The sequence below is a fragment of the Python bivittatus genome, unplaced genomic scaffold, assembly GCF_059951505.1.
Source record: "Python bivittatus isolate LINGU-HERP-01145 unplaced genomic scaffold, Pbiv_v1 ctg000160_np1212, whole genome shotgun sequence".
Taxonomy (NCBI): domain Eukaryota; kingdom Metazoa; phylum Chordata; class Lepidosauria; order Squamata; family Pythonidae; genus Python; species Python bivittatus.
The window spans coordinates 6,299,225-6,325,994 of record NW_028277076.1 but is presented as its reverse complement, the minus strand read 5'-3'; the positions used below and the strand labels follow the sequence as shown (position 1 = coordinate 6,325,994).

Sequence of the window (26,770 nt, the reverse complement as noted above, 5' to 3'; positions counted from 1 at the left end):
TGGTTGGGCCAGTGGGAGTACACGTTGGGCTGTAAATTCTCCAATCTTATTTGGGTTCAGCCAGGTGTCACCTTCCACTTGGCTGAAAGTCAACTGTGTGGGGCAAATATTCTAAGGGTGTGCTACGCTCCAAATACGGCACGGTTCACAGGAGGGGGCAGTTTTATAACATCCAAAGCTTTTATTTCTTCTGTGCCCTCAAAAGAAACTTTCACCTACCCTGGAGGAGATGTACACAACTCTATTCTACTGATTCTAAGGATGGGGGAAGAAGTTCTTGGAGTCCTGCTCTGCTCACCGTGAACTAAGGGGGTTTGAGAGGCAAGCGTCTTTGGAACATTGAAGGGACATGGCAAGTTGAAGCTCTGAATTTGTTTTATTTCCCTGCTGCGTACACAGAAAACATTTCAAACAGACCAACGTAGGGACCACAGAAACATGCAGGAGGTGCGCTGGGCACTGCTTGAGGATCATCTGAAAGAGCTCCAGCTGTGCACTGGGTTCTGATGTTACTTTTCTCTTTCACGGCTTTTCGCACAGAATCCCAGGCATTCCAGATTTGCAGGATGTGGGGAGAGCAGCTGGGAGCTCCCAGCTTCTGTTTGGAACAACAAGGGCCAGAGGTTCTCCGTGGGTTGAGACAAGTGGGGGATACGGACGAGAGAGCAGAGGATCATCAGACTCTTAGAGCGTGTCAGGTTTGCAGCAAAGAACACATTTGAACAGAGACCTTGGAGAGAGAGTCCAACAGAGCAGCTATGCCCCCCATGCACCCCCTCGCCAAGACAGAAGCGGTGTACTTGTAATACTCAGACGCCCATTTACAATTCTACCCCCTTGCCCCTGGGAAGACTGATGCAATAGCCTGGGCTAAGGCAGAGAAAGAGAGTTCCCCCAATCCCCTCCAGTGGGCTGGGATCAGCCCCTCACCCTGCAGCTCCTACGGGCTTTTTTTTCCTTCCTGTTTTGGGGGTGGGGGGGAGGAAGACAACTCCATCCTCCTCAAGGCTAACGATTCAAAAGCACACCCAGCCAGGAAGGTCACGTCTAGACTGTCCCATCAAGGGCAGCCCCAGAGAGGCGGGGAGGGCAGAGAACATTTCCCCTACCCCAAAGGCTAATTCCTGCTCTTCCAACCTTCCCTGCGTCCCAGAACGAAGGTTAAGTGGTTCAGTCCAAGAAAAAGTGCAGATTTTCAGGAGGCGGCAGGTAGAGAATGAAGCTTTCAGTCCTCGCAGGATCCTGACCTTGCTGTTGCTCCTGCCCCCGCCCAACTTTCTGGAGAAGAGTGTGCCCAGGCAGTTCAAATCCGCTTACTGACTAATTAACCAAGCTATTTGCTACACGCAGAACAGCCTTCACCCAACCAGGCACCTTCCTTCAATTCCCCACCCTACTTTCGTGCCCCGGGTTCAATTGGCTGCTGCAGGAAGAGGTCATGCCAGGCTGCCATCTTTGGCTGAAGGGGACTGCTCTGCTCTGGGAAGAGAGAAGAAGAGCTAAGAGCTTTCCTTCCCTCCTCTCCCCCCCTCCCCAAAAGTAATAGCTCTTCCTTTCAATTCCCAAATGTGAAAAAGGAGATCAGAGAATGAGGATCCCCGCAGGGGGATTCCAATAATTTCAAAGAGGACTAGCGGGCTGATGGTGGCCCAGGCTGTGAGATTCATGGTTCAAAGGCAGCCTTTTTTCTCTGACATTTTTGCCCTACTGATAGTTCTTGGCATGATCACACCACCATCCCTGCACTAAATTCCTTCCAGTAGTTAAACACGAGTCCCACCCCCCCCAGCCCAGTTACTTCCAGATTGCCTGGACGTTTTGAACAAATAAGACTCTTCCTACACAGTGGACAACGGAGCAAAAGGAAACTCTCAAATATGCTACTGGTGCAACAGAATGGTGCACACTTGCTTCCTGCCCATTGTCCAGTGTGCATGCTGGCTGCAGCTAATTGCTGGAGGTGAGTACGGGAACCACAGATATTCTTTCCGAGCGCACAGTGATGACAAAAAAATAGGCGTGCAAAGAGCAATGTGATGAGGGTTGAAATTCCAGGTTTCTCTAGGGGATGCCCCAGAGGAAAAACCTGCTCCCTTCCATCCTCAAGTAGGCTAGCTGCTGTGGAAGAGTCGGATCCGTTGCACAATCTCTTTCCGGCACAGCGGGCAGCTGTGCAGAGCCTCGGAGCAGCTCTGGCAACAGCAGACGTGACCGCAGTTCAGAAACACCACTTGGGCCTGGGAAGGAGAAAAAGCAGAAGCCGAGATCAGGCCTTAGGCCTTCCCCTCTCAAAAGGGATGGGTGGGTTTCATCCAAACCAAAGGGGCAGCGAGAAACCAGAGCTCGTTTTAAGGCAAACTCTCTTGAAAGCACAGTTTGGGTGGTGGATGGTGAACCGCAACTGTGACTTGATGTTGAAGAAACCACAGTGGACAAGATCAAAGGCAGTGCTTGGTTTCCGGTGAGCTCAAGGAGTGCCTGCAGCTAGTTATGGCTTATTAAAACATGGTTAAGAAAATCACAGTCTATTATGTGAATTCCAGAGAGAGTAGGGCTTTGCATGGCCCTCTGTTGTTCTGGAAAGGGAGGGGTCCCACCATGCTTTCAAATTCCTTGATTAGACACAGAGAGTCAAGGTGGTTCCATGCTTAAGCTATAGGGAGGGGAAGCTTTAAGTTCATCATCTATGGAAATTCAGGGAACATTTGGGGGGGCTGGTGCTCTCTTTCAGCCCACACTGTCTCTTAAGGCAGTTGCAGAGAGAAAACAAGGAGCGCTAAGATGGGTTAGAAACAAGAATGCATGCAGTTGTATATCACCCCTGCCACAAGGAAGCCCAGGAGACCTACCTCTAGCTCCATGCAGACTACACACTCGCAGTGCTGCTCTTCTGGGGGTGGAGCTGATGGGCCTTCGGGGCTGGCGGGCTCTTCCCTGGACTCGGGAGCAGAAGGTTCCACCACTTCTGCTGGTTTCAAGAGTTCTGCAACCGGTTGGAAGGAAGGCAGAGAGTGAGGAGCAGCCCAAGGAAGAAAGTGGGCTAGACAGTGGGGTTGGGGGAAGATAGAGAAGATCCTAAAGGCTGCAGCAATCTTGGCTACTGGTTGCATATGCCAAGCAAAGTTGACTCTTTCTTTTTGAGCTCAAATCTCGATGCCCTCATGGAACGCAATATCATTTCTTGACAACAATATAAGAAGATCCTTGATAGCTTTCTGGAATTTTTTTTAACCCCCCATCTAGGCTACAATCCTAAAATTGCTTGGTAGTCTCCTCTCCATGTCCTAACCAAGTTCTTCTCTCCTGAGATGGCTTCCCACCTTCCCAACTGAATTCAGCCCTTTGTTCAACCAAGAAAACTGGAGTCTCCTTATATTCAAGTGAAGAACAGTATATTGAGGAGGGTGCAAAGGCCCAACATCTATAGGCAAAGCAAAGAAAACCCCTGGAATATTAAGACTTCCCAAAATCTGGGGCCTCCAGCTGGGGGCAGAGGTGACATCAGAAGAACATAACCTGGTATCGTTTCTGCAACTGCTTGTATCTCCCGAGCTTTTCGGATGATGGCACGTTGCAAGCCGGATTCAGTGATTCCTATCTGCAAGAGAGCAAGAGTGGCTGGGATGATTCTTTTAAAAGTTTTTTTTTTTTAAATCACATGTATTGCTAATTATCCCACCTTTCAAAAGATAAAGGCATGAGGAAGGAGGGGATTTAGAGCGTTAAAATAGCCCACTCCTTGGTTCTAACCTTGGCTAGGTCGCCCGGGACCATGGAGCTGAGCGTTTCAAGGGATATCCGATGATGGGCGAAGATTGGTACGTACTGCTCTGCCGAGAGCTCCGTCAACAGCTTTACTAGCTGCCTCTCCAGACCTTCTTCCTGCCAATACAGAAAGAGAAGGAAGAAATCAAACGACTGGCCTGCTTCCTTTGGGGGAATCAAGGCTGAACAAATCTACAACATATATCAGTGACCAGAACGCCAGGGAGATTGTACGAGAACGGAATGACAGATGAACCCGAAAAAAGAAAAGGATTTTCTCTGCCTGTTGGACAGTCACCTGCAACCTGAGAGAGAGAGGTTTCTGATCCAGCAGCCGTTGGTATTGTATCAGCCAATAGTTTTCCTGCTTGGTCTCACTCTTGGCCTCCAGTTCTCTCTGAAAAGGGGAGAGAGAAAGAAAGAACATCAAGAGCTGCTCGTCGGCTCCAGAAGCAACCCTGGATCCTGAGTTACCTGCCCAGCATTACTGGATGAGAGTCAGGCAGAGGTAGAAATGGGGAAAGCTGCGCTAGTCTATCCCAGGAGGTCTAAAGTGACCTAAATCAAAGCCAGTCTTTCATTCATCTAACCTAGTACGGCTGACCCTGAGCAGCTGAAGTTCTCCAGCATCACTGGCAGACACCCAGGGTCAAACCTGAGACGTGTGGCATGGGAAGGCCTACCAGTCAGCTATAGGCCTTCTCCTCCAGCCCAGTTGCCTGCAGGGACAATCAGGCTAGGTCTGGTCAATAACACTGAAAGGACACATCTTGGTTTTATCTACTCTCTTTGGCCCAAGAACCTGAGCCCTTCCGTAAGGAGAAGACAATCCCATTTAGGGATGCTTCTAGGCTTCAGAGAAAGATGACTGAGGGTCTCCTTCCCACTTTTTTTAAATAGGGTAATCAAAGAGTGGGGGGAGCTGCTCTAGGACTAGCAGGAAGCAGGAAGATCTCTCTCTGCCAGAAATCCTCAGAGCTGCTCTCAACCATAACAGATGGGGCCACCCCAAGGTGATTAAACTTCCAATAAGGCATTGTCTTCTGTTCCTTTGCTGGGGTGATGCTGCATGCTTCCTGCACAGCCAGGCCCTGCAGGCAAGCTGCCCCCAGACCCTTTACCAAGATGGTTTGCAGCTCCTCTTCTCGTTGTTTCTTCTCCTTCAGCAGCTGCTGCAGCAGATAACTCAAAGTCTGTCGCTGCTCCACAATTGCCTCCTGAAACACAGCATTGTGAGGTGGGTGGGTCTGCTTTGAAGGAGTCTCACCTGCTTGGATTTTCTTCCCTCGCAGGCCCAGAATGACACTGGCCACGTTAGAGTCCTGACCTCTCCTTTCTCCCCCATCCCCAAAAGACTTTGCCCTTTCCATCTGAGGTTCAAAGTCAGCGAGACTCAAAACGCTTCCTGGCCCTGAGAGAGAGGAGTGCAATTCTCTGCTTGTCAATTGTCCCAAGATTCTGTCATCCAACAGACTCTACTCTGTTTAAATTCCAATTTAAATAAAAATATGCCCTTGGGTTCTTCCTATCATTAATAAATAGATACCTAAAATGAAACCCATCATTGCGAAACCACGGGGGCAGATGATGCTGGTGCCCTTCAGATGTGCTGGGACTCGTCCTCCCATCAGTCTCATGACAAGGATGATGAGACTTGAAGCCTCAAAGTAGCTGGAACCAGGTTATTTAGTGTGATAAAGTGGCCCTTCCATCCTCCAACCGACTTTGGTTGGGAGCAAATGCTTTGGCATGTTAAAAAACTTGGGGAAACCTAAGATTCAAGTGGATTTGCAACTGGAATGTTGGTCTCTTTCCTGAGTTCTGTTGAGATATATCACGATGCTGTTTTGTAAATTGAGGAAGTCAAACTCTGAAGGATTTTATCCCCCAAGTTCCAGTAAGAAAGCACCAAAAATACCGTGAATCCACAAATTTGGCTCAGAACGCTCGTGGGGTGCGTTCGGTAAAGACCGTTACTAAAATCTCGGTTGTGTGAGATCTGTGTGTTTTTAAGTTCTGATTTTGGGAACAGGCAGCAACTCCTATCCAGGACAAATAATTCTATTCCCAAGACATTAAGAGAGCCCCAACTGCCTCATAGGGATATCAATGAGTTTTGCCCTGGGCTGCATGTATTCTAGGTGTCAAAATCCAACTGGCAGCCTATAGAAACAAAATAAAATTTGCCTAAATCTTTTTGTTAGCTCGGTAAAGGTGGCACCCCCTTCCCCATTTCCTCCCTCTTTACTGGATTCAGAGATTTGGAGAGAATTTCACCTGCATGCATTCTATATCCAGATGGGCTAGAAATGTTTTTTGTTTTTTAAGTTATTTTCCAAAAGACACGCAGCCCTGGCTCTGCCTTCCATACAGAATTCATGCAGCTGGAGAGATGGAAATGTGCCTGTTGGAATGGTGGTACAGATAATCCTTGTTTAGCGACCACAATTGGGACAAGCAACTCGACTGTTAAGCAAAGCAGTCACTAAGAGAAACCTTGACTGTGCTTATGATTTTCTTTTGCTTCGCTGACCTGCAAAGGTCATAAAGGCAAGGATTGGTGGCAAAGTTACATTTTCATGACATCATAACTCCGAATGGTCGCTAAACAAGGCAGTCGCTAAACAAGGACTACCTGTAATTTGATAAAGGGGGAGTGGAATAAGCACATCAAAGCAAAACTAGCCAGAAAGAAACCATAGGGGCAAAAAATATGAAATGCTTGTAAGCTTCAATTCCCTTCCACCGCTTTCCTGCTACCCACCAGAGTACAGTTCCTATTGTGATTTCCAACTAGCATCAACGCCCACAAGGGAGGGCTTCCCACAGGGCTCAACCCTCCAAAACCTCTACCCCAACCGAGCTCCAGATCTCAGAGTTGCGGCAGCACTTGCAGGGGGCAATTGAGCAAAAGGAGACGGGGACTAGAAGAACTGGAAGATTCCCCCCCAAGCCTTCTCCAAGTTGCTAAATAAGAGGTCAGACAGCAGGAGAGGAGGGAGGCAAGCAGGAGAGGGTGGTGGACTGAAGGGGAGGGCGACATACCTGCAGAGCCTCTGTGTCCAGCTGCTGCCTCTTTAACTCCAACTGGGTGAGCTGCAGCAACTCTCTCTCTATTAACTTAATCTAGGGAGAAGATGAAACAAGGGAAGGGGGTTGTGGTTTTTCTAATCGCATCGGCCTTTTTGGAGGCTACAGCTCTGGCCCTGATCAAAGTGCTGGGGGGGGGCACTCTACCCCTGTGGAACTCTCATTCACCCAAACAGTCTTGGGTGACTGCTCGGAGTTCTTCACAGCAGTCTCTGGGTCAGAAGGGGACTGCACCTGCCCTGCAATCAACTATGCCAACTGTTTCCAACCTCACAAATGCAACTTTTGTTATCTCAAATCACACTGAGTAAGCTGAGGCCTGCAACCTAGCAATATCTCAGCACCTCAGCTGTGGCAAAGGCGACCTACACACATAGTTGAATCATACCTGGAGCAAATACCTTTCTAGGGAACAGATCTAAATTATAGGACAGCCTGTGCTAGTTTCTAGTTCTTTTCCATCTAGCAGAGACTGCAATTCGATTGAGGGCTGGATATACATACAAGGCGGCAATGGTAAATGTCCTGTGGTGCACTGTCTCCTTGGAAATATAGCTGGAGCCGTAGATGATACTCAGTGGAAAACCTTGTCTTGGGAACAGGGAATCCCTCTTCATGCAGTGCCTAACCTTCAGAGCAGGGACAAGGAGAAACCTGAGCTACGTTGCCCTCTTGCCCTACGCAGACTATAATGGCAGATCAAAGATGCCCTCTTTGTATGTCACCCTAGAAGTGAGGATAACCAGCGAAGGACTATGTGCAAGTCTCAAGCAGCTGGAATGCTTCTGAGACAGTGAATGAAAACTACAAGCCCTGGACATCCAGCTTGCTTTTGGAAGACATGAAGTTAAAAGGTGTGAGCTCTTCCTTCCAAGACTCAGGATGGGGTTCTGCATGATCCAGAGCTTGTAACAGCACAGCGAAGCCACCAAAGTATAGGAGAGTACATGAATGCCCTTGACCACCACCTGTTAGAAAACTAAAGTCCTGAATAACCCACTAGACAAGGATAAGAGGTGGAGTCAGGGGACGGGGTTGGAGAACTCGCAAACTCTACCATCTGAGGTCTCTGGCAACCGTTCCCTGCGGCAGTGATTCTGCATTCATAAGCGGTGTGCATCAGTGTTGGCCAGAATGGTCTTGGACAAGCAACAGAAACAAACTTAAAATAACAACAACAGACAAATGAAATCAGAATCATGGAGCTGATGTTTTTATGGACTGTCGAAGGGTGGAAATGCCCAGAGGGGAGGCATACTAAATTGGTCCAGCTGAACAGAAAGATGACTTGTCACAGCAACAAAGTTCTCCTCTTCTCACAGTAATTGGTTCCCAGGCCAGATTTGAGAAGGAAGTCTGCTTGGTCAGGAAGGTATGAGCTATGCTGCCTCCCCCATCCCTTGCATATCCCCTGAGCCTTAGTTTTCCACTCACCTGGTTTCTGATCTGGCAATGCATGAGGTCTCGCTTCACCTGAAGGGCTTCAAAGGCTGCCTTCTGCATCTCACTCTAAAAGATGGGGATCAAGTCCTTGTGAACATCTGAAGCTGCCTTAAACTACCTGAGACCATACTACCTGAGTATTATCGCCTTCCCTCCTAGTCTCCCTTCTCTCACTCCTAATAGTCTTTCCCAACCATGAAATTGAAAACATTCTTTCAACAAAACATTCCACGGATGGAACCTCCTGCAAGCAAGAAAGATCTACCTACTAAGCTACAGGTCCTTCTTCCCTACTTGTGACAAATTTGTCACTGGTCTATTTAATCCAGTGTTAGTCTAAATATTCCCTGGAGTCTGCTTGTTGACTTTTTGTTGAATCTGGAGAGTATAACCCCTTCCTGGAAAGTCCATTAATTGCACAGAAGTATTTGGGGTACAAGCTACACCCCCCAAAGGACAGAGCTAAAAAAAACAGTAAACACAGTGACAATCGGGTGATTGAAATCTTCTTTAGACTATAATTATGTGCCATTCCAATAGATTTTTCCCACACTGAAAATAAATGCAAAGGTGATGACTTTTTGCATGAATCAGGAAAAAAATGAACTTAGGATTTATGGTTTTGATGATTAGGCAGAAACTATTATAGAAAGAAAAGAGTTACATTGTAACCATAGAGTAAGAGGTAAACTTATAATTGTACTTATAACTGCTGTAAAGAAGATCAGAAGCTACTTCTTTATATCTTTTTTCTTTATTTTCTATTTTTCTTTTACTTTTTTCCCCTTTCTTGCACTTTTAGCTTTCTCTTTGATTTCTTTTCCTTTCCTTTTCCTTACTTTATATTAGTTTGTATAGTTATCTTTAAAAAAAAACCCCTTTAATAAAAAAGATAGAGAGAGAGAGAGAGAGAGAGAGAGAGAGATAGATAGATAGATAGATAGATAGATGATAGATAGATAGATAGATAGATAGATAGATAGATAGATAGATAGATAGAAATAAAATAAATGCAAAGACACAATTAAGAGAAAAGGCTATGGTTGATCCCCCAAAGCTGCTTTTCTATGGTGGTTTTGCTGGTGAATGGACAAGGATAATACGCCTGTTGTGCTATCAATCTTCCAGCAATCTGGAACACCTAGTGCTTCTTTGTAACATCTAATGCTCTCTCCTAGCCTTGTAATCATAGTATTAACGTTTTAATAGTAGAATGTTTTTTAATACTGTCATTTTTTTTGTTTCTTTTTATTGTATACTGCCCAAACTAACATTTCGTGACACGGGCAGCCATACCAGTTTGAGAAATAAATAAAGATAGATAGTTTCGTGTTACCAAGTTTAAAGTATTGCAACTGCAGAGATAAAAAGATGCAGGGCCCCAATATCAGAATATTCCCACACCAACCCCAAAGCAAAGACTTCTGCAAAGAGAACACAAGTGGCTTCAGTCCACCTGATCATCCAGAAAGGCTGTTAAGGTGACGACACCCTCCAGAAGCCTGGACTGCTGTTGTTAAACCACAAGAGCAGAACCAAGGCTTTGTGGAATGGGACCAAGGTCCAGGGATCCACTTTCCAAGAGAGGCCAAACCAGGTGGGAAGCATTAAAACGAGGCCCTGGGAGGCAAAATGTGATGTTTTGCCTTCTTTGGCCAGAAAGAAATTGTTTTCAAGTCTTTCTGGAGACAAACAACAGGGAAGGAGCATCGTGTTCAGCTTTTGCCTTGGGAGCATTTGCAAAGACATTTCTAAACCATATTTTTTAAGTGGATCTAACAGAATCTTATGGGATTTCCCTATGTTTGAGGCTTGATTCAAAGCTGTGTTTACATGACAGCACAACCTCAACCGAATTTGTTTAGTTCTGGCTCTTAGTGTGTAGCTTGAATTGAGAAACTGAAATTCCAGTTAAGGTCACTTAATGTGTGAAGGGAGCATGGCTGAGATCTGAAAAGCAACTGACAGCGTGCCCATGATGGGCGCTGTAGACCACTACAGAAGTCTACTAGCTTTCCAGCCTTTGACTACAGTCCCTATCATCTCTGACCGTTGGCCGTGCCAATAGGAATTGTAGTCCAACGCATCTCAAGAGCATCTGTCTGCCTATCTCTTAGGTAGGTGAACCAGATCTAGAGAAACCAACATTTGGTCAATGAATAAGGCGGCTTCCAATATTTGTTCGTTCTCCTGGCCAAGGACCCGCTCAGCTCTTTCCTCTCCCATGACTGAATACCCTGCCATCACTATCCCACTCTGCTTGCAGTTAATAATACCTCCTGCAGGATCTGGCTGATAGCTTTGTTCTGATCCAGCTGCTGCCATGCCAGGATCTGCTGGAACTTCTCATCCATCTTGGCGAGGCTGCAAGAGAAGCGTTCTTGGATGACTCCAACTGGCTCTCAAGTGAGAAATGCACATTGGGGAAATGCACATGAGATGTCACAGTGCACCGATCTGGGGACTTAGGATCCCACTGCACTAAGACACTGTGTGACCTTGCTTTGAGCCTCAAGTCTTAGGGAAGCCCAGCTAGTGTGGTCTATAAACCTGGATTTATGGGTTAACGTACACCAATGCTACCAATTATGGCTCCTTCAAATTGTTTAACTATTTGCTTCACTCAGCTTAAGAATTCCAGTGATTTCCAGATTGGGGAGAGTAGGTCAGAGGAAGACACCCAATGGACTCCAGTGGACCAGGGAGGCAATGCTCTCTTCCTGTGGCTGGTCTGGCATATGAACCCAATAAAGTTGGGTTCTCCCACCAAGAGTAGGATCCATACTGCTGAGATACTTCATCAGCTGGCCAGATGTGGCAGCAGGCCTCTATGAAGGGACTCAGCCTTCCTCTCTTTCTCTGGAAGCTCCCAACCCATTCATCCAGCAAGTCCCACAAAGTTCTGGAGAACCAGCCATTGTTGGACTTAACGGGGGAGGCTTCCCCATTCCTGTGACTGAGAATCAAATTAAAATTAGAAGGAATCAGGTTCAAATTGCCTCTCAGCCCTGATGCTAACCAAGGTTGGACCAACCATTCTCCTTCTGCCTAGCCTAACTTGCCACGTGGTTGCAAAGATAAATGGAGATGGTTGCCTACAATTGTTCCCCCCGCACCCTTTAATGAGCAGGCATATCCATGAAAATAATATCCCCAGAGTTCACGCCCTCTTCAGTACCTGGAGCAAGTCTGGTTGACGAGGTCCTGCCGGCGTGATTCATAGGCTCCCTGAAGAAGCTTGTTCTTGTAGGTCTCCGACAACATCTGTTTCATGGCCGCTGGGAGAGAGAAACGGGAGCAAGCAGAGTCAAGAACCTTTTGGGGCTCTATTGCCAGCACTTTCACACATCTGTTAAAACAAACCATGCCCTAGCCCGTGTTAGAATGAGGGCAAAGTTTCCAGGAAAAAAGCAATCAAGAGGCTTTCAGGTCAGCCCTAATCCCATTGCAATGCTTCTCTGTCAACAAGCACCTTGAGATGGGGTGAAGAAGGAAGGTAAGGTTTGTCTCTTAGGGCTAGGAACTTCTGTAGCAGGGTCTTTGTTGCCAGGGTGGAAGGAAAAACATAATGCGCAAAGGTTAATAGACTGGTTGTTATACCATGATAACAGGTATGGCAGCAGCAAGAGAATAAATTATTGTAACAGAAAAAGGGCATGACAGTTACGATGATAATAATGCCCTGACAGCAATAATAACAGAAGAAGAGCTACTTTTTGTGGGTGTGATGGGCTGTGGTGGACCTGAGGGCTGCAATGTTTTTGGCTGTTGACTGAGCTGGCTAGAAATTCTGGGAATTTGAGACTGGGAAAGACTGCTTGAAATGAATGGCAGGAGGCATCGGCTATAAATCTACCCGTCCCATCCGATCCGGCAGGAGAGGCATGTTAAGGGTCCTGTCTACTAAAGAATGTAATTTGAAGGGACCCAGGAAGAAGAGACTTCAATGATTATACTGAATCGAATGTACTGATTACACTTACCTGCTGATTGCGATTACAGTTAAACACAAGGCATAATCACAATCAGCAGGTAAGTATGATCAATGCCTCCGCTACCATAAGAACTCAAGAGTTTTGAACAGTGGTTTTAGTATGGTTGTAGCTTCTGTTGACATTTTTCGTCGTTCTTGTTTTTAATTGTGATGAGCCGCACAGAGGCTATACAAATTGAATAAACAAACTGAATAAACAGAAAATAAATGAAGCCGGACGCAGACCTCCCGCTTGGATTCCCTGGCGTGGGGTGAATGCCTCAACCCTCCAAGAGGATGACAGGGCAAGCTGGAGATCAGACAGCAGCCCACCCCGCCTCTGACCCCCACCAACCGCCATACTGACCGGCCACTTCCCTCTGGCGCAGCTGCTCCGTCTCTTCTTGAGTAATGGCCATCAACTGCTCCATCCGGATCCTAGGAGCAATGCGAGAGGCTTAGCTGGCCTGAAGTTTTGCCTCGACTCTTCTCAGCAGCTCAATCGTCCCCGTCTTTCTCACTCGCCACACTGCGAGATTCAGCTGGGCTACAATTCTTGGCCTAATTTTCAGATTCCTCCCTGTGTGGCTGGTTTGGGTGTCTCCTCGCCCGAGGAAAAGCTTCGGAGGACTTTTTCTGCAACGTTTTGGGTGGCTCCTGAGAAAAGCATTGCCCACCAAAGGGTTTTGAGTTTCCTGTTCAGCCACAAGAGCTTTGCCTGGACAGGAAAAGGTTGTCTTGCTTCCTAGCTTGTAGGCTGGGTTCAGGGATCCCAGGTCACTTTTCATCCACCCCAGTTTGTTTCATCTGGAACCAGCTATTGTGGTTTGTGAACCAGGGTTTCTGGTTCAGCAGGATGTGAGAAAACAGCTAACAGCGGCCAATTCAACACACCAAGACTAAACAAAGCGTGCCGTAGCAGGATATATGAAAATATTCAACCAAGCAAGGTTAGCAAACCATGGCTTTAGAGGGTGCGAGACTCAGCTCTGATGCTTGTTTCCCACAGCCCCTGTGAATGTCTGAATGGGTCCTTCATGGCTTGGTGCTCCAGAAGGTTTCAAAGGAACATGGGGCTGGTTTACCTTTCCGCAGAGACAGACCTCGGCCCATCTACAGAAGCAAATCTTTGATGCTGGGCCTTCAAGGACAACAAAACATGTCACCAAATGGATCTGGATGTTTGAGCTGTGTGGTTGTGCCCTAAAAAGCCCTCAGCCTTCATCTCCAATGAACCGAGAAAAGCAAGAAGCTCACCGATCGTTCTCTAGGGATTTCAAGATCTCGGAGCTCTGTTTCTGCCTAGAAAGATTTAATCAAATGAACAAACTAACAAAAAATATACAATCAAATGCAGAAAACATTCTGGCACCACTGCACCAAACCCTTGAAAGCTCCTTTTCCCCCATGCAAAAGTCTATTCTCCTCTTCTCGCCTCTGCCAATGCACCCGCACAATTGCTACAGAGCAGACCTAGCAAACATCTCTCCAGCTTTAACTGTTTTTGATAGCTACCGGTTGCTTTTTAAAAATGATGGGCTTGGGCCGATTCTGCAGGGAGATAAGGAGGGTCAGCTATGCAGGTGACCGTGGGAGGAACGATCCACAACAGAGGTGATCTGATGCCCCATCCAGCACTTATGCTCATCGGCTCCTCTGAGACCTTTCGTGGAGTAGGTCTGGACCTCGGATGTGCCACCTCCCTCCCACTGCAGCAGCCAGGGGCCTAGAATTGGTTCTACAGTTTTCACACACCAGCTGATTCCCAGACCAAGCAAAAATGGCCCTGTTCTGCTCACTGGGCCTCTCACCTTTGATTATCTTCCAGCAGTTTTTGGATCCTACCGGCCACCCCCTGCTCCATCTGCTTCAGCTGCTCCAGCAGCTTCAGGCGCTCTGCCCCCAGACGTTGCTGATGGCGGGTCAGGCCCTCCTCCAGTTTCATCTGCTCCTGAAATCAGAGGGAAACGGGGTACCTTTGTGGTGGGAGAGCTTTTCTCCTCCCAAACTCGGCAACCCGTTGGAAAAGGGTAAATTTGCCTAGCTTGAAAAAAATGCATGCAAGAGAAGAGCTATCTTGGACAGCTGGATTAAGCAGCAGGTTTTAGAAAGGTAAGAAATGGAGTCACAGAATGATAGAGGGGGAGGGCCTCCTGCCCCACTTCCTGCTGAGCGCTAGAGCATTTCTGATGGATTATATTGAAGACAAAATTGAGCATGTCTAACAGCCCGCTCTATACACACACACAGGCCACCCAAGCAAACCTTGTGCTCCAGAAACAATTTAAAAACTCTTCCTTCAAAGTGTATAGAAATGAGATCTTGCCAGCCATCCTACCCAGAGCCTCTGGCCACAGAACAGATAGACTGGTATTCACAGAGGATTCAAATCCCACATCTACCTATGCGATGTGACATCTCTAGGCATCACTGCCCTGCCTCCATTGCTCCCAGGGACCCCTCAAACATTGAAAGTAGTTCTTAGACCCCAAATGGTTGCCCATTCTCCAATTTTATCCACTGGTGTTTATAAAAGTTATCTTACACCTCCCTGACCCTAAGCAGCGTACGATCGTAAACTGACACAGGCTGCATTCAGACAACACCCTTAACCTGTCACTGAATTAACCCCTTTGATGCATTTGCACACAACTCTGGAGGAGCCTGATGCCCAACGCTTAAGCCACATGCAAAGAAAAAGAACCGGGCAAGGTCCACCCCAATCAGTGTTGAATCCTCTAATGTCAGACACGATCAAGAAGACAAGAATCACACACCAGGAGTTTTAACACAAAGAAGTTCAGAGTCTTGGAAGCCATGATACAAACTTCTGACCCTAATTTATTAGTGAGTTCATTAAGGCAGAGAATCTTTGAACATTTGGAATCTCTTCATCCAGGCTTTCTGCAAGATGGACTGAACTAACGTTTATGAGATAAATTGCTAACTCCTCTCTCATCTGTGGATTATTTCTGTCTAGAATTCCTCCCACTTCTTCTCTGCTTCCTCACAATCAAATCTAGTATGTCCTCTGAATTCAGCGGCTAGATTTCCATTGATCTGGCAAAGCGTGGTGTCTAAAGGCAGCTGGTAGGAATGGGGGAAACACTGGAGACCCAGATGTCTTACCTCTTTCATGCTTTGGAGAAATTCTCCTTTCTGGACGTGGCTCTGATGCATCAGGTGGACTTGTTCTCTCTGTTCCAGGTCCAGCCAACGCTCAAATTCCAGCTTCTCTTGCATCTTCTGCTCCTGCCAGGCCAGCAAAGCCAGCAAAGTCAACACATACCCCTGACCTTGCTCTATTCGGCACAGGGCCTTGCGCTCTCAAACAACAGTTGGAAGAGACACTGTGGTCTGTGTGCATACTTTGACCCAGGGTCTTGCAAGCCAGAAAGTGATTCTAAGCAGAATAAAAATGGAATCACCTTCCCGCTGCACAGAGAAAACTACCCATTCAAGAGAAGGGAGGGAGGGAGGGAGGGAGGATATAGGCAGACAGATAGATCAATCTTTAGTGTATTAAAGTGTGAGCTGTATTTTTTGAATGGAGGAGGTCTTGCACACTCAAGACCTCATTGCAGGCCAAAGGGCTTCAATCAGTCCAAATCTTTGGATGAGGAGAGTCTTGTCTGTCACTCATCTTACTTACCCCACTTTCTGGCTGAAGAAAGGAAGGTTAAACTCATAGCAAAAATGAAAGCAAAGAACGCTGCCGTTTTAGGTCATGGAACCAAATCAAGGTCATTCCCTACTGTTGTTCTTATTCCTCTATCACCGCCCATCTGCAGATTAGTGCAACAGGTTGGCAAGTCCCACAACGAGGAACAGGGAGAGACATAAGAGGCATCCTTACCTTTCGCTTCTCATAGTCTAGAAATTTGTTCTGCAAACAAAGTAAAAGGAGAAGTCACCCAAACCGATTTTAACCAGTAACCCGAACGCAAACATGATGCGATTGCTGTTCTTTAGAAGAGCCGTGAAGACCTGGCTGTTTGCCCAGGCCTGAAATGGTCGCTTCCCTTTGTGGCTCCGTCTAGCAACTGATTTTTCCGGGGCAGATTTCCCCCGAAAGTGGAAGCTCTATATAAACACTGCAGGGAAAGACCCTGGTTGGCCTGCCCACAAAATTGGCTCTGGAAGTTTTGAAAAATCTCCTAAAAAGAGGTCCCTGTGTATTTGGGAGGAGCTAGCGCTCACCTGCCACTCGGCCTCATCTTCTGTGTATCTGCCGGCCGTCCTCCGGATCCCGTCCGCCAATATCTCCCCTCCGTCGCTTTCCAACACAGGGAGTAAATACTGGGAGGGGGGGTTGTATTCTATTCCCAATTCTGGAAGGAAACCAGGAGATCACAGTATCTATCGCGTGTCACCTGGGTCTGCGCGATAGGTGACACCAAGCAGATCTAAGATGCCGCCAAATTAGTTCTCGTTATCAGGAGCAGGTGATGGAAGGCAATGATTGATGCGCAGTGATTGCTGCAACTGGGGCGTTTGCTCCAGGCATTTTTGTAAAGGAAGGAGAACCGGAGAGGCTCGTGGAAGACCACGGCTGTGGCTGCTGCCGCTATTGAGAGCTGTCAGCTACCTCCTTACCCTAAAATGCTGGTTCATGGGAATGGGGAACGGGGCTCATGGATTCTCCAAAGGCATTGTCTCTTTGGCCGCTATGGGACACGAGGCTGAATTCAGTGGGCCCAAAGCATAACCCAGCAGGGTTCTTATGCACCAGCCCCTTGCACGGCCTGAGATTTTCCCCTTTGCTCACTTTCACAGAGAAACCTCTGAATGGCCTCCGTGCCAGCGCTGCAGATCTCATTGGGTGGGTAAATCATGGCTGAAGCATCCAGGGACAGAGCCTGCAAGACAGGGACACACATACAAGAGCTGCCTTTACTCAACACGAAGCTACGACTGCATCTTGCCAACACAACTGACAGCGGTTCGATCTTGCAGGGAAACCAAGCAACCCTAGAGTCCTTTTTACTTTAAATTCCTGGTTTATTCTCCCACCTTTTCTTTGGCCAGTTGCCAAAATTGGGGAAGGGTACAAAAACAAGCCAGGAATAAGCCAAGATTTGGATCACGCAGACAAAACTGTGGTTGAAACAAGTCAGGATGGGTGAATCACCGAACCGTGTTTTCAAATTAAGGGGGGTTGCCTAAGAATAGGCCAAGATGTTTTTTTAGGATGAGCCTTTTTATTTAATAAAACAGAAGAGACCAAAAAGAATAGCAAAAAAGAAGGGGGGAAAAAGAAGGAAAAAAAAATCAGGACAGTAACAACATTATATATATTCTAGGCCTCCTTAGCCGTGAAAGCTGGCTGGGTGACTTTGGGCCAGTCACTTTCTCTCAGCCCAACCTACATCACAGGGGTGTTGTTGTTGTGGAGAAAATAGGAGGCAAGAATATTAGGTATATTCATCGCCTTGAGTTGACCAAATATTAAAAAAAGGCAGGATAAAAATCTAATGTATATGTACATGTGTGTGTGTGTGCATGTCTGTACATGAAACTTCTATATATCTCATGTATGAAACTTTGCACAATGGTTACAATAAAGAATGAAGAATAAATCACGGTTGATTGCCTGAGTTGATCTGGACAACACAGCAAGCCAAAAATTAACAAGCCGTGTTACAGATTGTGTGATGTGCAGTCCTGCCCACCGAGAGGCACCCAGACAACTTAGCTTCCTCCTAAAAGCAAAACTTGGCCCAAGCAGAAAAAGAGCAGGTAAATCCTGCCCAAGCGATGCCCCGACTGAAAGCCAAGCGCCGTATTTCTAACGCTACCTCCAGGGTTCGGATGTGAGCCAGGGCCTGTGGCAACTCCTGCACCAAATTTTCACTGATGTCCAAAGTTCGCAAACTTCGCAGGCCCCCCACGGTGGAGGGCAATTTCTTGAGCTCATTACCTGCAGGGGAGAACAGGAAAGGGGAGGTAAAAGCCTTTGTACGGTCTTGGGGAGCAAGTCTTGAATCTTGATAGAGCCACAGGTGAACCCCGAACATGCAGCATTGAAAGGAGAGATCGACGCAGTGGGGGGACAGTCTATCGATTGAGGGTGTGGGTTCCCCATCACTGTTCTTTTTAAGAAGAGGCCAGAAGGGCCCCTCTCTTCTCCTCTCAGACACTTGCTACCGTACGCATTCAGTGGATCTAAGAAAGGAATTGCCTCTACGTATTTTGATTTTATTTTCTCGTAATCAGCAGGGCCGTTGATGCTTTTGATGTGACATATACGGTGGCTCGGTTATACGGAGCTGCGCTCTGGAGGCCTTCAGCACTTCCTTCGATCTTTTGTTTTAGATTAACTGGACTTTGTGCTGCTTGATCCCTAATGTGCAAGCTGGACTTCGTTATGGCTAATGGAAGCAGTCACAAAATGTATGGCTTTGATACTATTTTTTACCCGCTGTACCAGGGCAGAGCAACTGTAGTTTGTCTGGTTTCAAGCAACCAACAGTAATCCATTTTGAAAACTCCTTATCGTGTCTCCAAAGCCAATTTTATTCTTGCAACACTAAATTATGGTTGACTAAACCCACTGATTACATCCCTTTGCTGTGAGTTGCCACATCCTTTTCTAAAATTTCAAATTGGAAAATCGAGACACTATCAGCAAATTTAATCCATTGCTCACTTCCTGCACCTTTTTCTCCCTCAAAGCATGGCCAAAAGGCATAGGTTAAAAATCAGAACTGTTTTTCCAGATGCGTGCAGATACTATTTCACCATACCTTTCAAATTCAGTGTCTGAAGCTGAGCAAGATCCCCAGTTGAGTCTGGAAGGGCTTTCAAAAGATTCTTTTCTACATTCAAAACCTACAAAGAACAGACACAACTTTAAGGAACAAAATGTACACATTAAACCTTGCATCTCTTAAAATCCCTGTTAAAAATTAGGGTGTTCCCCTTCCCCCCAATTTTCGGAGATTTTTAGAGGCAAAAAAAGTGTCTGAAACCTCTGCAAATAACCAGATTCCTTCCCCCTCCCATTATTTTAGAGCAGGGTTTACACAGGGACAAAGCCACTGACTGTGCTTTACAAGCCACAATGGCTGGGTTTGCCCAATACGGTAAATCAGAACCAGAGAAAGTATGTAAAATTCCTTCTGCAGACAAATGGCTAGTTAAGTTTTGGGGGCATGCCTTGATGTCCAAAATAACTTTCTATTTCCAAAGTAAATCTGACAGAGAATACAATTCAGCTTGGAAACCATTTTTGGACTACAGTTCCCTATATGGGCTTGTTCCACATCCAAAATTTGGGCTTGCTCAACAGACCCCTAATATTCTACCCTTCAGTGGTCTGTTAATAAGGATAGATCTGCTGTTCAGAGGGAAATTACTGCAATTCTTGATCTTACTTTATACTGTGCCAATTATTGCTGTTAATATTTATGTATTACTTCAATTTTAATAATGATACAGTTTTTAAAACTTACGTGAAACTAATGAAATACTGAGTATTCTTAATTAATGCATTTAATCCTGTTTAATTCTATGATGCTCATAAATTCTCTTTTAATTCACTTTGTGTTTTTTCTTTTTTGAGAAGGCCACTTGGATCTTTTCTTGTTTTTCTTTTTTCTTCTTCCTTTCTCAAAAACGTTTAACGAAAACGTAATAAAAAATAAATCAGAACCAGACAAACGCCATCATGGCTTAGTGTGATGTGCCAAGTCAACCACTAGGGTTCTGTAAACCCGAGTCAATGACTTTGTGGTACATGTGAAACCATCCAGAAAGGGAGAGAAAGGACCATGTTGGTCTTGAAGCATAACTGCCAAGAGCAAACATTTCTGGAATGGTTCCTGAGGATCCAGCACCTCTTTACCTGAAGAGAAACCAATTGCCCAATATCAGCGGGGAGAGAGGTCAGCTGGTTGTCATGTAGATCTAAAACCTGGAAGGGAAGAAAAGAGAAATCCATGATAATCTACTCCCTGTTGACCTTCAACTTCAGGCCTGGGTGGTAGATGGTCCTTAAAAGGTTGTTCAACTCTGACTATCTTCTGCCCAACCTCCATGGTGAACAACAAAGGGTGACGTGGTTGTAGACCAGAGGCCAGGAATGGAAGAAGCCCACCCTGCTTATAGACAGCAGTTCCAGACTACCTCCTGAAAAGTGGTTAAAATAATCTTCGGGCAATTTTTTGAATGTTAGTGGGGACACCGAGCTGCCATTTTGGATGGGGATTTTATCTTGCTGCACCAGCCTGAAAGCATGGACGCTTTGCTTTCTATTGGACTTCACTGTTATTCTTATCAACATGACTACCGATTCCACTGCTTTGTGGGATTTTACTGTATTTTACATTTGTCAGCCATGGGGAATCTTGGGAGAAGGGTGGGATATAAATCAATCTAATAATCAGAGAGATTGAGACAATTTCATCTAAATGCTCATAACATCTACTGCTTCCAGTAAAAATCAGCCAGATCTTGGCAAAATGTTAGGGCGAGATCAACCCATCGAATCAACCCATTTCTGGGGCTGTACAAGATAGAGCCATAAACTCATCAGATGGGTCATGTCATTAACCCACCTTAGGGCGCTGTGCTCTCCCTTGATTTTTTTTTAATCAACCAGGAAAAACATATCATTGAACCATGATAAGGTTCTGATCACACAGGAAAGCCATGTGTGGTGCGCAGCGACAGAAGAAGAGACGTAGATTCCCTTAAGCTGGGCGTTTTAAAGGGGAAAAATTCCACTGATAGGTTGGAAATTCTAACAGCTGTAGCCCTGTTGTAACTGGACAATCCAAGGTTGATCTAAACTGTGTTTCATTGCTTTTTCTTTTGATTCTGAAGCTACAGGCCTCCACAGCAATTGGCGAAAAGAACTGTGAATCACCTTTACTGTTACAAGATTAGACAGACTGCAGGATTTGGGGATGAGAGAAGTCAAAAAGTTTGTGTGAGCAATCAGCACCTGAAAGAGAAACATCAGAGAAGGTATTACAACAGGACAATGACATTTTGGGTCAGAGGCTCCCTGCTGCGATCTGGTTCACACACTGGGTTAAGCCATCGTATACGTTTAGGCTACAGGGTTGAATGAACCCTGCTGTGATCTGTAAGCCACGTTTTAGGGATTTACATAGTGAGCGAACCCAACTGTTGTGGTTCATAAACCACGGAATATGGCTTAACAGGAGTCAAGACTGGCTCAAAGGCACATGCGCGCACACTTCTAGGTCAGCCCTAGAAACCAATGCCATATAGATCAGGGCTACTTTTATTGTAACTACTATAGTAGCAGAATCTTACAAGTTTAAATGTGCTTCCCCCTCCTTCAATTTAACCTCTTGTGAACTAGGGAGGGGCTTGTCTGAAACGTTTTCTCTAGTTATTTTTTTGGCTTGGGCTCAAGCCCCTCTTATCTGACCATTCACTTGTTAGTGGCTCTTCCTCTTGCCCTCCAAGGCCATTCCCTGTTCCCTCTACGCATTAAGAAATAGTTTTTGCCCGTGAAATATTATTTAGGTTTAAGCTGTTTCCCATGGAAACTCACGGAGTTAAATTGTGTTCTGCACTATTTGCTGACACAGAGATGAGACAGAAGTTAAACTGGGTTCTCCGAGAGTACAAATAGGAAGAGAAATCTGAATCTAAATGCAAGGGGCAGGAAGAGCAGACAAAATATTGAACAAAACCCATTCTCACAATGTTGAGAATTTGAGGAATACATTTCTGGTCCTGAAGGGAACCTTCTATTGCCCCCATCTAAGAGTGAAATTCCCCTTGATATCCAAAACCGGACTATCTTCTTTGGAGCAAAAATCCTCAGCTTTTCTGACATTCAAAATGGCTTATTAGATATGTAGATAGGCACTGCTTCTCGGATCTTGCGCTAAAGTTCCATCCAACGTGTTACTTACCTTCTTCTGCAACACTTTGCAGGTTGCAAAGGCTCCATAGGGAAGCTAAAAAGAAAAAGGCAACTTCTGGTGAGATAAAAGGAATCAGAACAATTAGGAAGCATTCAAATAAATGTTTGGGTTCTTGTTCTCAGACAACAAGTATGAGAAGATCCAGGCCTGGTTTAAAATAGATTTTACCAGGTTTCAGTGGTATCATGTGTGTATTTTGCTATGTTCAAATCTGCAGTTCTGCATCAAGGATCCTTCACTTAAAACTGCTGGTTTATTCTTCTTGTCTCAGAGTCAGCAGTGATGCAAGCCCCCAGGTTCTTCAGTATACTGGTAATTGCTGTTTTCACATTTTGAATGCAAAACAGACTGTCACAATCACTTCAGAAAATGCACACTACGTTAAACCGGATTAAACTCAAAGGGAACTCCCAACATGGCCTTGAAATGGCCACATCCTGGCAAAACCTCGCTCTAACCTAAGATGGTCATGTTACAGCCTGCAGATATCTAAAACAGTGCCCAATTGAAGGTAGGTATATCCTGAAAAAGACCACCATTAATAGCTCCAGAGTATAATTACAAAGCTCCAACCTTAGTGGCTGCTATCATTCGCAACTCACCAACCAGGAACCAGAACGGAGAGAATGTACCTCGGAAAGTTCACACTTGGAGATGTCAAGGATATCGTCTGCTCCAGCTTCCTTCGCCTGTTGAAAGATGGACAGATGAGCTACGGCTGCCAAATGAGGGAGATCATTTCGCCCCCCCCAAATTAGTTTTGGGCTCAGCTTCTACTGCCAACCAAAGTAAAAGCCAGTGGAATTGAGCAATATGGTGACTCCTATTTAATTTCCCAAATGCACTGTTAAGTTTTTCCCTCGTGACCTCTAGCGGACAAACCCTACTTAGTTAGCAGATCCTTTTCCAAAAGATGGTGTCTTTTAAGTTGCGGACTATCAACTTCTAGCACGGCCAAAGGCTTGGAATGATGGGAGATGAAGACATCTTGAAAACGCTAGACTGGGGAAATGTAACTTAGAGAGCAGTGGCCCACTGTGGCTCCCCAGGGCTGGATCCTCCCTCCTGGGACAGAGGCAAGAGAAGATCTCTTGTAGTATGGTTCATCAGGAAGCCTCTGGGAGGCTTCTTCTAAAGGGCCTCTCCTGCAGATCTTACAACCCTGATAGGAGAGTTGGGGTCAGATGGGCAGGACCAGGTTGTCTCCCCATCACTCACCAGACACATTTGGTATTCGAGACGTTTACGGGCTTCGCTGCTAGCCTTCCTTCTCCGAAAGAAAAGCAGCATCTTGCTCCCTGTTTCCATTTACCCCAGTTCAGCAGAAAAGGCGGCTGAGGCAGGATCGGAACCTGAGCAGCAGGAAGATCGGGGTTACATCCAAGCCAAATTCATCAGCAGCTCGGCCTGCCCAGCAGGTTCTGCCCAGTTGGCAACCCCACCCTGCAAAAAGAACAACATCATCTTGGACACCAGCTGTCTGTAACCAAGGACACAAATCTCCATGATCAGGGAAGGTGATGTATAGGACAAAAATTCTGGAAGGTAATCATGGGCGAAGACTGGGTGATCCTGAACAGAAATAAAGAATTATAATTTAGATTGGGTAGTCCTCTTGGGAATGCTAAGCATGCATTCTCTCATTAAATTCTCCTCCTCCTCCAGTCCTTAGGCCAAACATAGTCCTTCTTCCTCCACCAAACCTACATACCATTAAAAGCACATAACCCAACATTTAGAGACAGCCATTGTTTATCAACAAAGTAATATGGGAGGTGGGGCACATCCAGAAAAAAAAACCCCTTACCTGGCCTCACTGCTTAGTTATTAACCCCTAAAGTTCGATTAGGGGCAGATCGTCATGGAGAAAATCTATTTATGAGATCGCTAAGAGACAACACTGACTTGATGGCACGCAATTGATCGTTTTTTGCAACAGGTCACCATGACTTGGTTCACAGACAGCTTTGAGCCAGATCGTCCTCCTACATCCCCCTCCTGCACTAAAAATGAACTCCCTGGCTTCATGCTATGCATCTTGAACAGTGATCTGACAGCCGGAAGTTCAACAGGTGACGTTTTCATGGAATGGCTACTGTAAAAGCTGCCTTGAGGCACCAGCCACCTGTTAGACCATCCATATCTCTTTGTAAACCGGCTTCGCTCTGAGAATCACCAGAGATGTCTTGTTTCAATCACCTATGCAGTGATAACTTACAACATATAAAATGGATGAAGTCCAAATTTGTTATAGATCCTAGCTGATCTCTCACTCACTCTCTGAAAAGACTACACCACTTGGGGGTGTATTTTTTTGGTGGGGAGGAACTCCCTGGCTCCCCCACATAAAAGAAATACCTCCCCAAATAGAGAAAAAGAGTCATGAAATCTTTCCCCTTGCACACATGTTTCAGTTTGTGGGGTTTTGTTTTAAGATGGGACGGTTAATAATCTGAAAGCCCATTATTATCAGACGTGAGAAATGACACCTCCCACAAGAATATATGCATATACTGGTAACTGCCTTTGCATTATTATTTTTATATACAAATGCGTTTCTGGAAAAAGGAGTAGGAAAGAGATGGGGGGAAAATGGTATGTATATGCATGTAATAAAAAGCTAAAGCTTTCAAAAAGATTAACAGCCCACAAATATTTGAAACCCCCAGTTACTTTAATGTATCAATTGTTAATGGTGTAGCTTTCATGTTTGTATTGTTGTTACATTTAAAAAACAATAAAATAAAAAAGCAAGACTTTCCCAAGTACTGCATTTATCCAAATGGAAGATAATTCCCTTCGACGTTCAGATGATTTTCTCTCCTCAAAGAATGGATATAGAAAAAGAAAAAACAAACCAAGCTGCTTCTGTAAAGGGGTTCTTGGTGAATCTGAAATTCTTCACCATTTTCAAGGGAGGTTATTTTGGGGAAAATAAAACTATCTTCCTTTCAGATACACACAGTAAAAGCACAGGATTGTGGGGACTTAAAAACAAATATTTTAACAGCTCAGAAGCTTTCCCGAATCAAAGCTCATCGCGGCATCCTCTCGCCCCCACCTCCAAGAGAAATACCCCTTTCAGCACCTCCATTAATTAGATTTCTAAACTCTCAGCAGCGATTCCTTGAACAAGGCTTCCTTCTTGAACCTCCTGCTGTTTATATTTATACGCCAAAAGAGGAGCAAAGATTGAGCTCAGCTGGAAATGCAAGGAGTAACTGTCACTGTGGCTTTAAGGGAGATGCAAAAGCAATAAAATTTTTATTTTTATTTATTTATTATTAAATTTGTATGCCGCCCGTCTCCCCCCAACGGGAGCAAACTCAATTGCAGCAATGACATTGGCTGGACCTTGGCGATTAACGACATGTTAAAAACGCTTCTGCCTTTAATAAAATTTGCTTTATTACCACCCAGAGTCACTGCGAGTTGGGCAGCATATAAATTTCATAAATTATTATTGTGAGTTGGAAAAGGAGCTACAGGACCCCCCCTGATTTTTGCTGCCATAGACTAACACGGCTCTCCTCCTCCCACACCAGGCAGGACTAAAAGCTCTCCTATTTAATTATTTTATTCGATTTATAGAGCCTCCATCTCACTTTTACGGGACTTCAGGCGGCTTTTCTTGGAAGAGATCCCCCTCTTCTCCCCCAAAATTAAATTACAGCCTCCCCCCGCCTTCCTTTACCTGCCAGGAAGCCCCATGGCATCCAGCTGAATGTATTCCCAAGGAAATGCGCTGCAAAAGTCACTCTGAGAGCAGGGATCGAGGCAGGCACTCAACAGGTGCAGCTGGATTTCTGCCTGTCATACCAGCGGAAGGAGGCTGGCGAGAGGGCCCGGGTCGGGGCAGAAGAGAGTGCCCAGGGGGGTGTCAGAAGCCCAAGCAACGGCGCTGCTCATGGGGAGAGGGGAGAAGGCAACTCCAAGGGGCTAAATGCGAAAATACGGGAAATGCAAGAGCAGCTGCTTAAGCCACGCCCAGAAACAGGGGAGGAGGGGCACGGCTGCGGAGCGGCCACGCCCCCTTCCTGGAACCACGCCCCGGGCCTGAGGGGAACGGAGGAGCCAAGCCCCGCCCCCCTCGCCAATGTTCCTTCGCGCGGCCCGTACTTTCTGGCGCCGCTCCTCCGTGACACAGAACAGCTCGCCTCGGGATCCGCCGACTTTCTTTTCCCCGCGGGTTGTAACCCCCCTCACACAAAGCGGGAAGCCGCGGCGTCGCCCCCGGCTTACCGCCTCCGGCCCAACGCCTTCCTGTGCCCGCAAGGCAAATGGCGCTTCAAAAAGCTTTCGCTTCTTCACCCGGCAACGGTGCCCTTAGTGGCCATGGCGGCGGAGGGACGGATTCTCGCGAGAGTGGGAGGATCTCGCGCCCTGAAGGGAGAGTTCCTACCTAGCTCGGTGCTGTTTGGTGACGTACTTCCGGCGTGAGATTGAACTCTCGTTTGTCCCAGATTTTAAACTAAAGGAGAGCGGCTTCGGCAGAGGCACTAGGCGATAAAACTTAAGTGAATTAAGCCCTTTTCGACTGCGCACGGTTCGAAGAGGAGCAACCAGCCTGGCTTATATATTTTTCTTTGCC

The 26,770-nt window shown here is 46.1% G+C and overlaps 1 protein-coding gene across 6 annotated transcripts; it reads right to left on the bottom strand.

The window, feature by feature from the left end:
- Nucleotides 1-357: 357 nt before the first annotated feature.
- On the bottom strand, nucleotides 358-26,558 carry LRSAM1 (leucine rich repeat and sterile alpha motif containing 1). Of its 6 annotated transcripts, XM_007420584.4 has the most exons (26): nucleotides 26,299-26,410; nucleotides 25,874-26,118; nucleotides 23,398-23,622; nucleotides 22,812-22,868; nucleotides 22,168-22,212; nucleotides 21,141-21,218; nucleotides 20,118-20,186; nucleotides 19,018-19,102; nucleotides 18,070-18,191; nucleotides 17,040-17,130; nucleotides 16,472-16,602; nucleotides 16,128-16,157; nucleotides 15,401-15,523; nucleotides 14,083-14,222; nucleotides 13,529-13,573; nucleotides 12,639-12,709; nucleotides 11,477-11,576; nucleotides 10,575-10,662; nucleotides 8,290-8,364; nucleotides 6,811-6,891; nucleotides 4,887-4,982; nucleotides 4,064-4,162; nucleotides 3,751-3,882; nucleotides 3,517-3,598; nucleotides 2,850-2,983; nucleotides 358-2,237 (listed from the first exon to the last, which is right to left on the bottom strand). In XM_007420584.4, the coding sequence occupies exons 3-26, from the start codon at nucleotides 23,485-23,487 to the stop codon at nucleotides 2,112-2,114; spliced, it is 2,190 nt and encodes a 729-aa protein (XP_007420646.2). In that variant the 5' UTR covers nucleotides 23,488-23,622; nucleotides 25,874-26,118; nucleotides 26,299-26,410; the 3' UTR covers nucleotides 358-2,111. The 6 variants fall into 6 exon arrangements, with proteins under 6 accessions (XP_007420646.2, XP_007420648.2, XP_088003172.1 ...); XM_007420586.4 differs by lacking the exons at nucleotides 25,874-26,118; nucleotides 26,299-26,410 and adding an exon at nucleotides 26,422-26,558; XM_088147046.1 differs by lacking the exons at nucleotides 25,874-26,118; nucleotides 26,299-26,410 and adding an exon at nucleotides 26,422-26,548 and having other exon boundaries at nucleotides 23,398-23,531.
- Nucleotides 26,559-26,770: the final 212 nt, after the last annotated feature.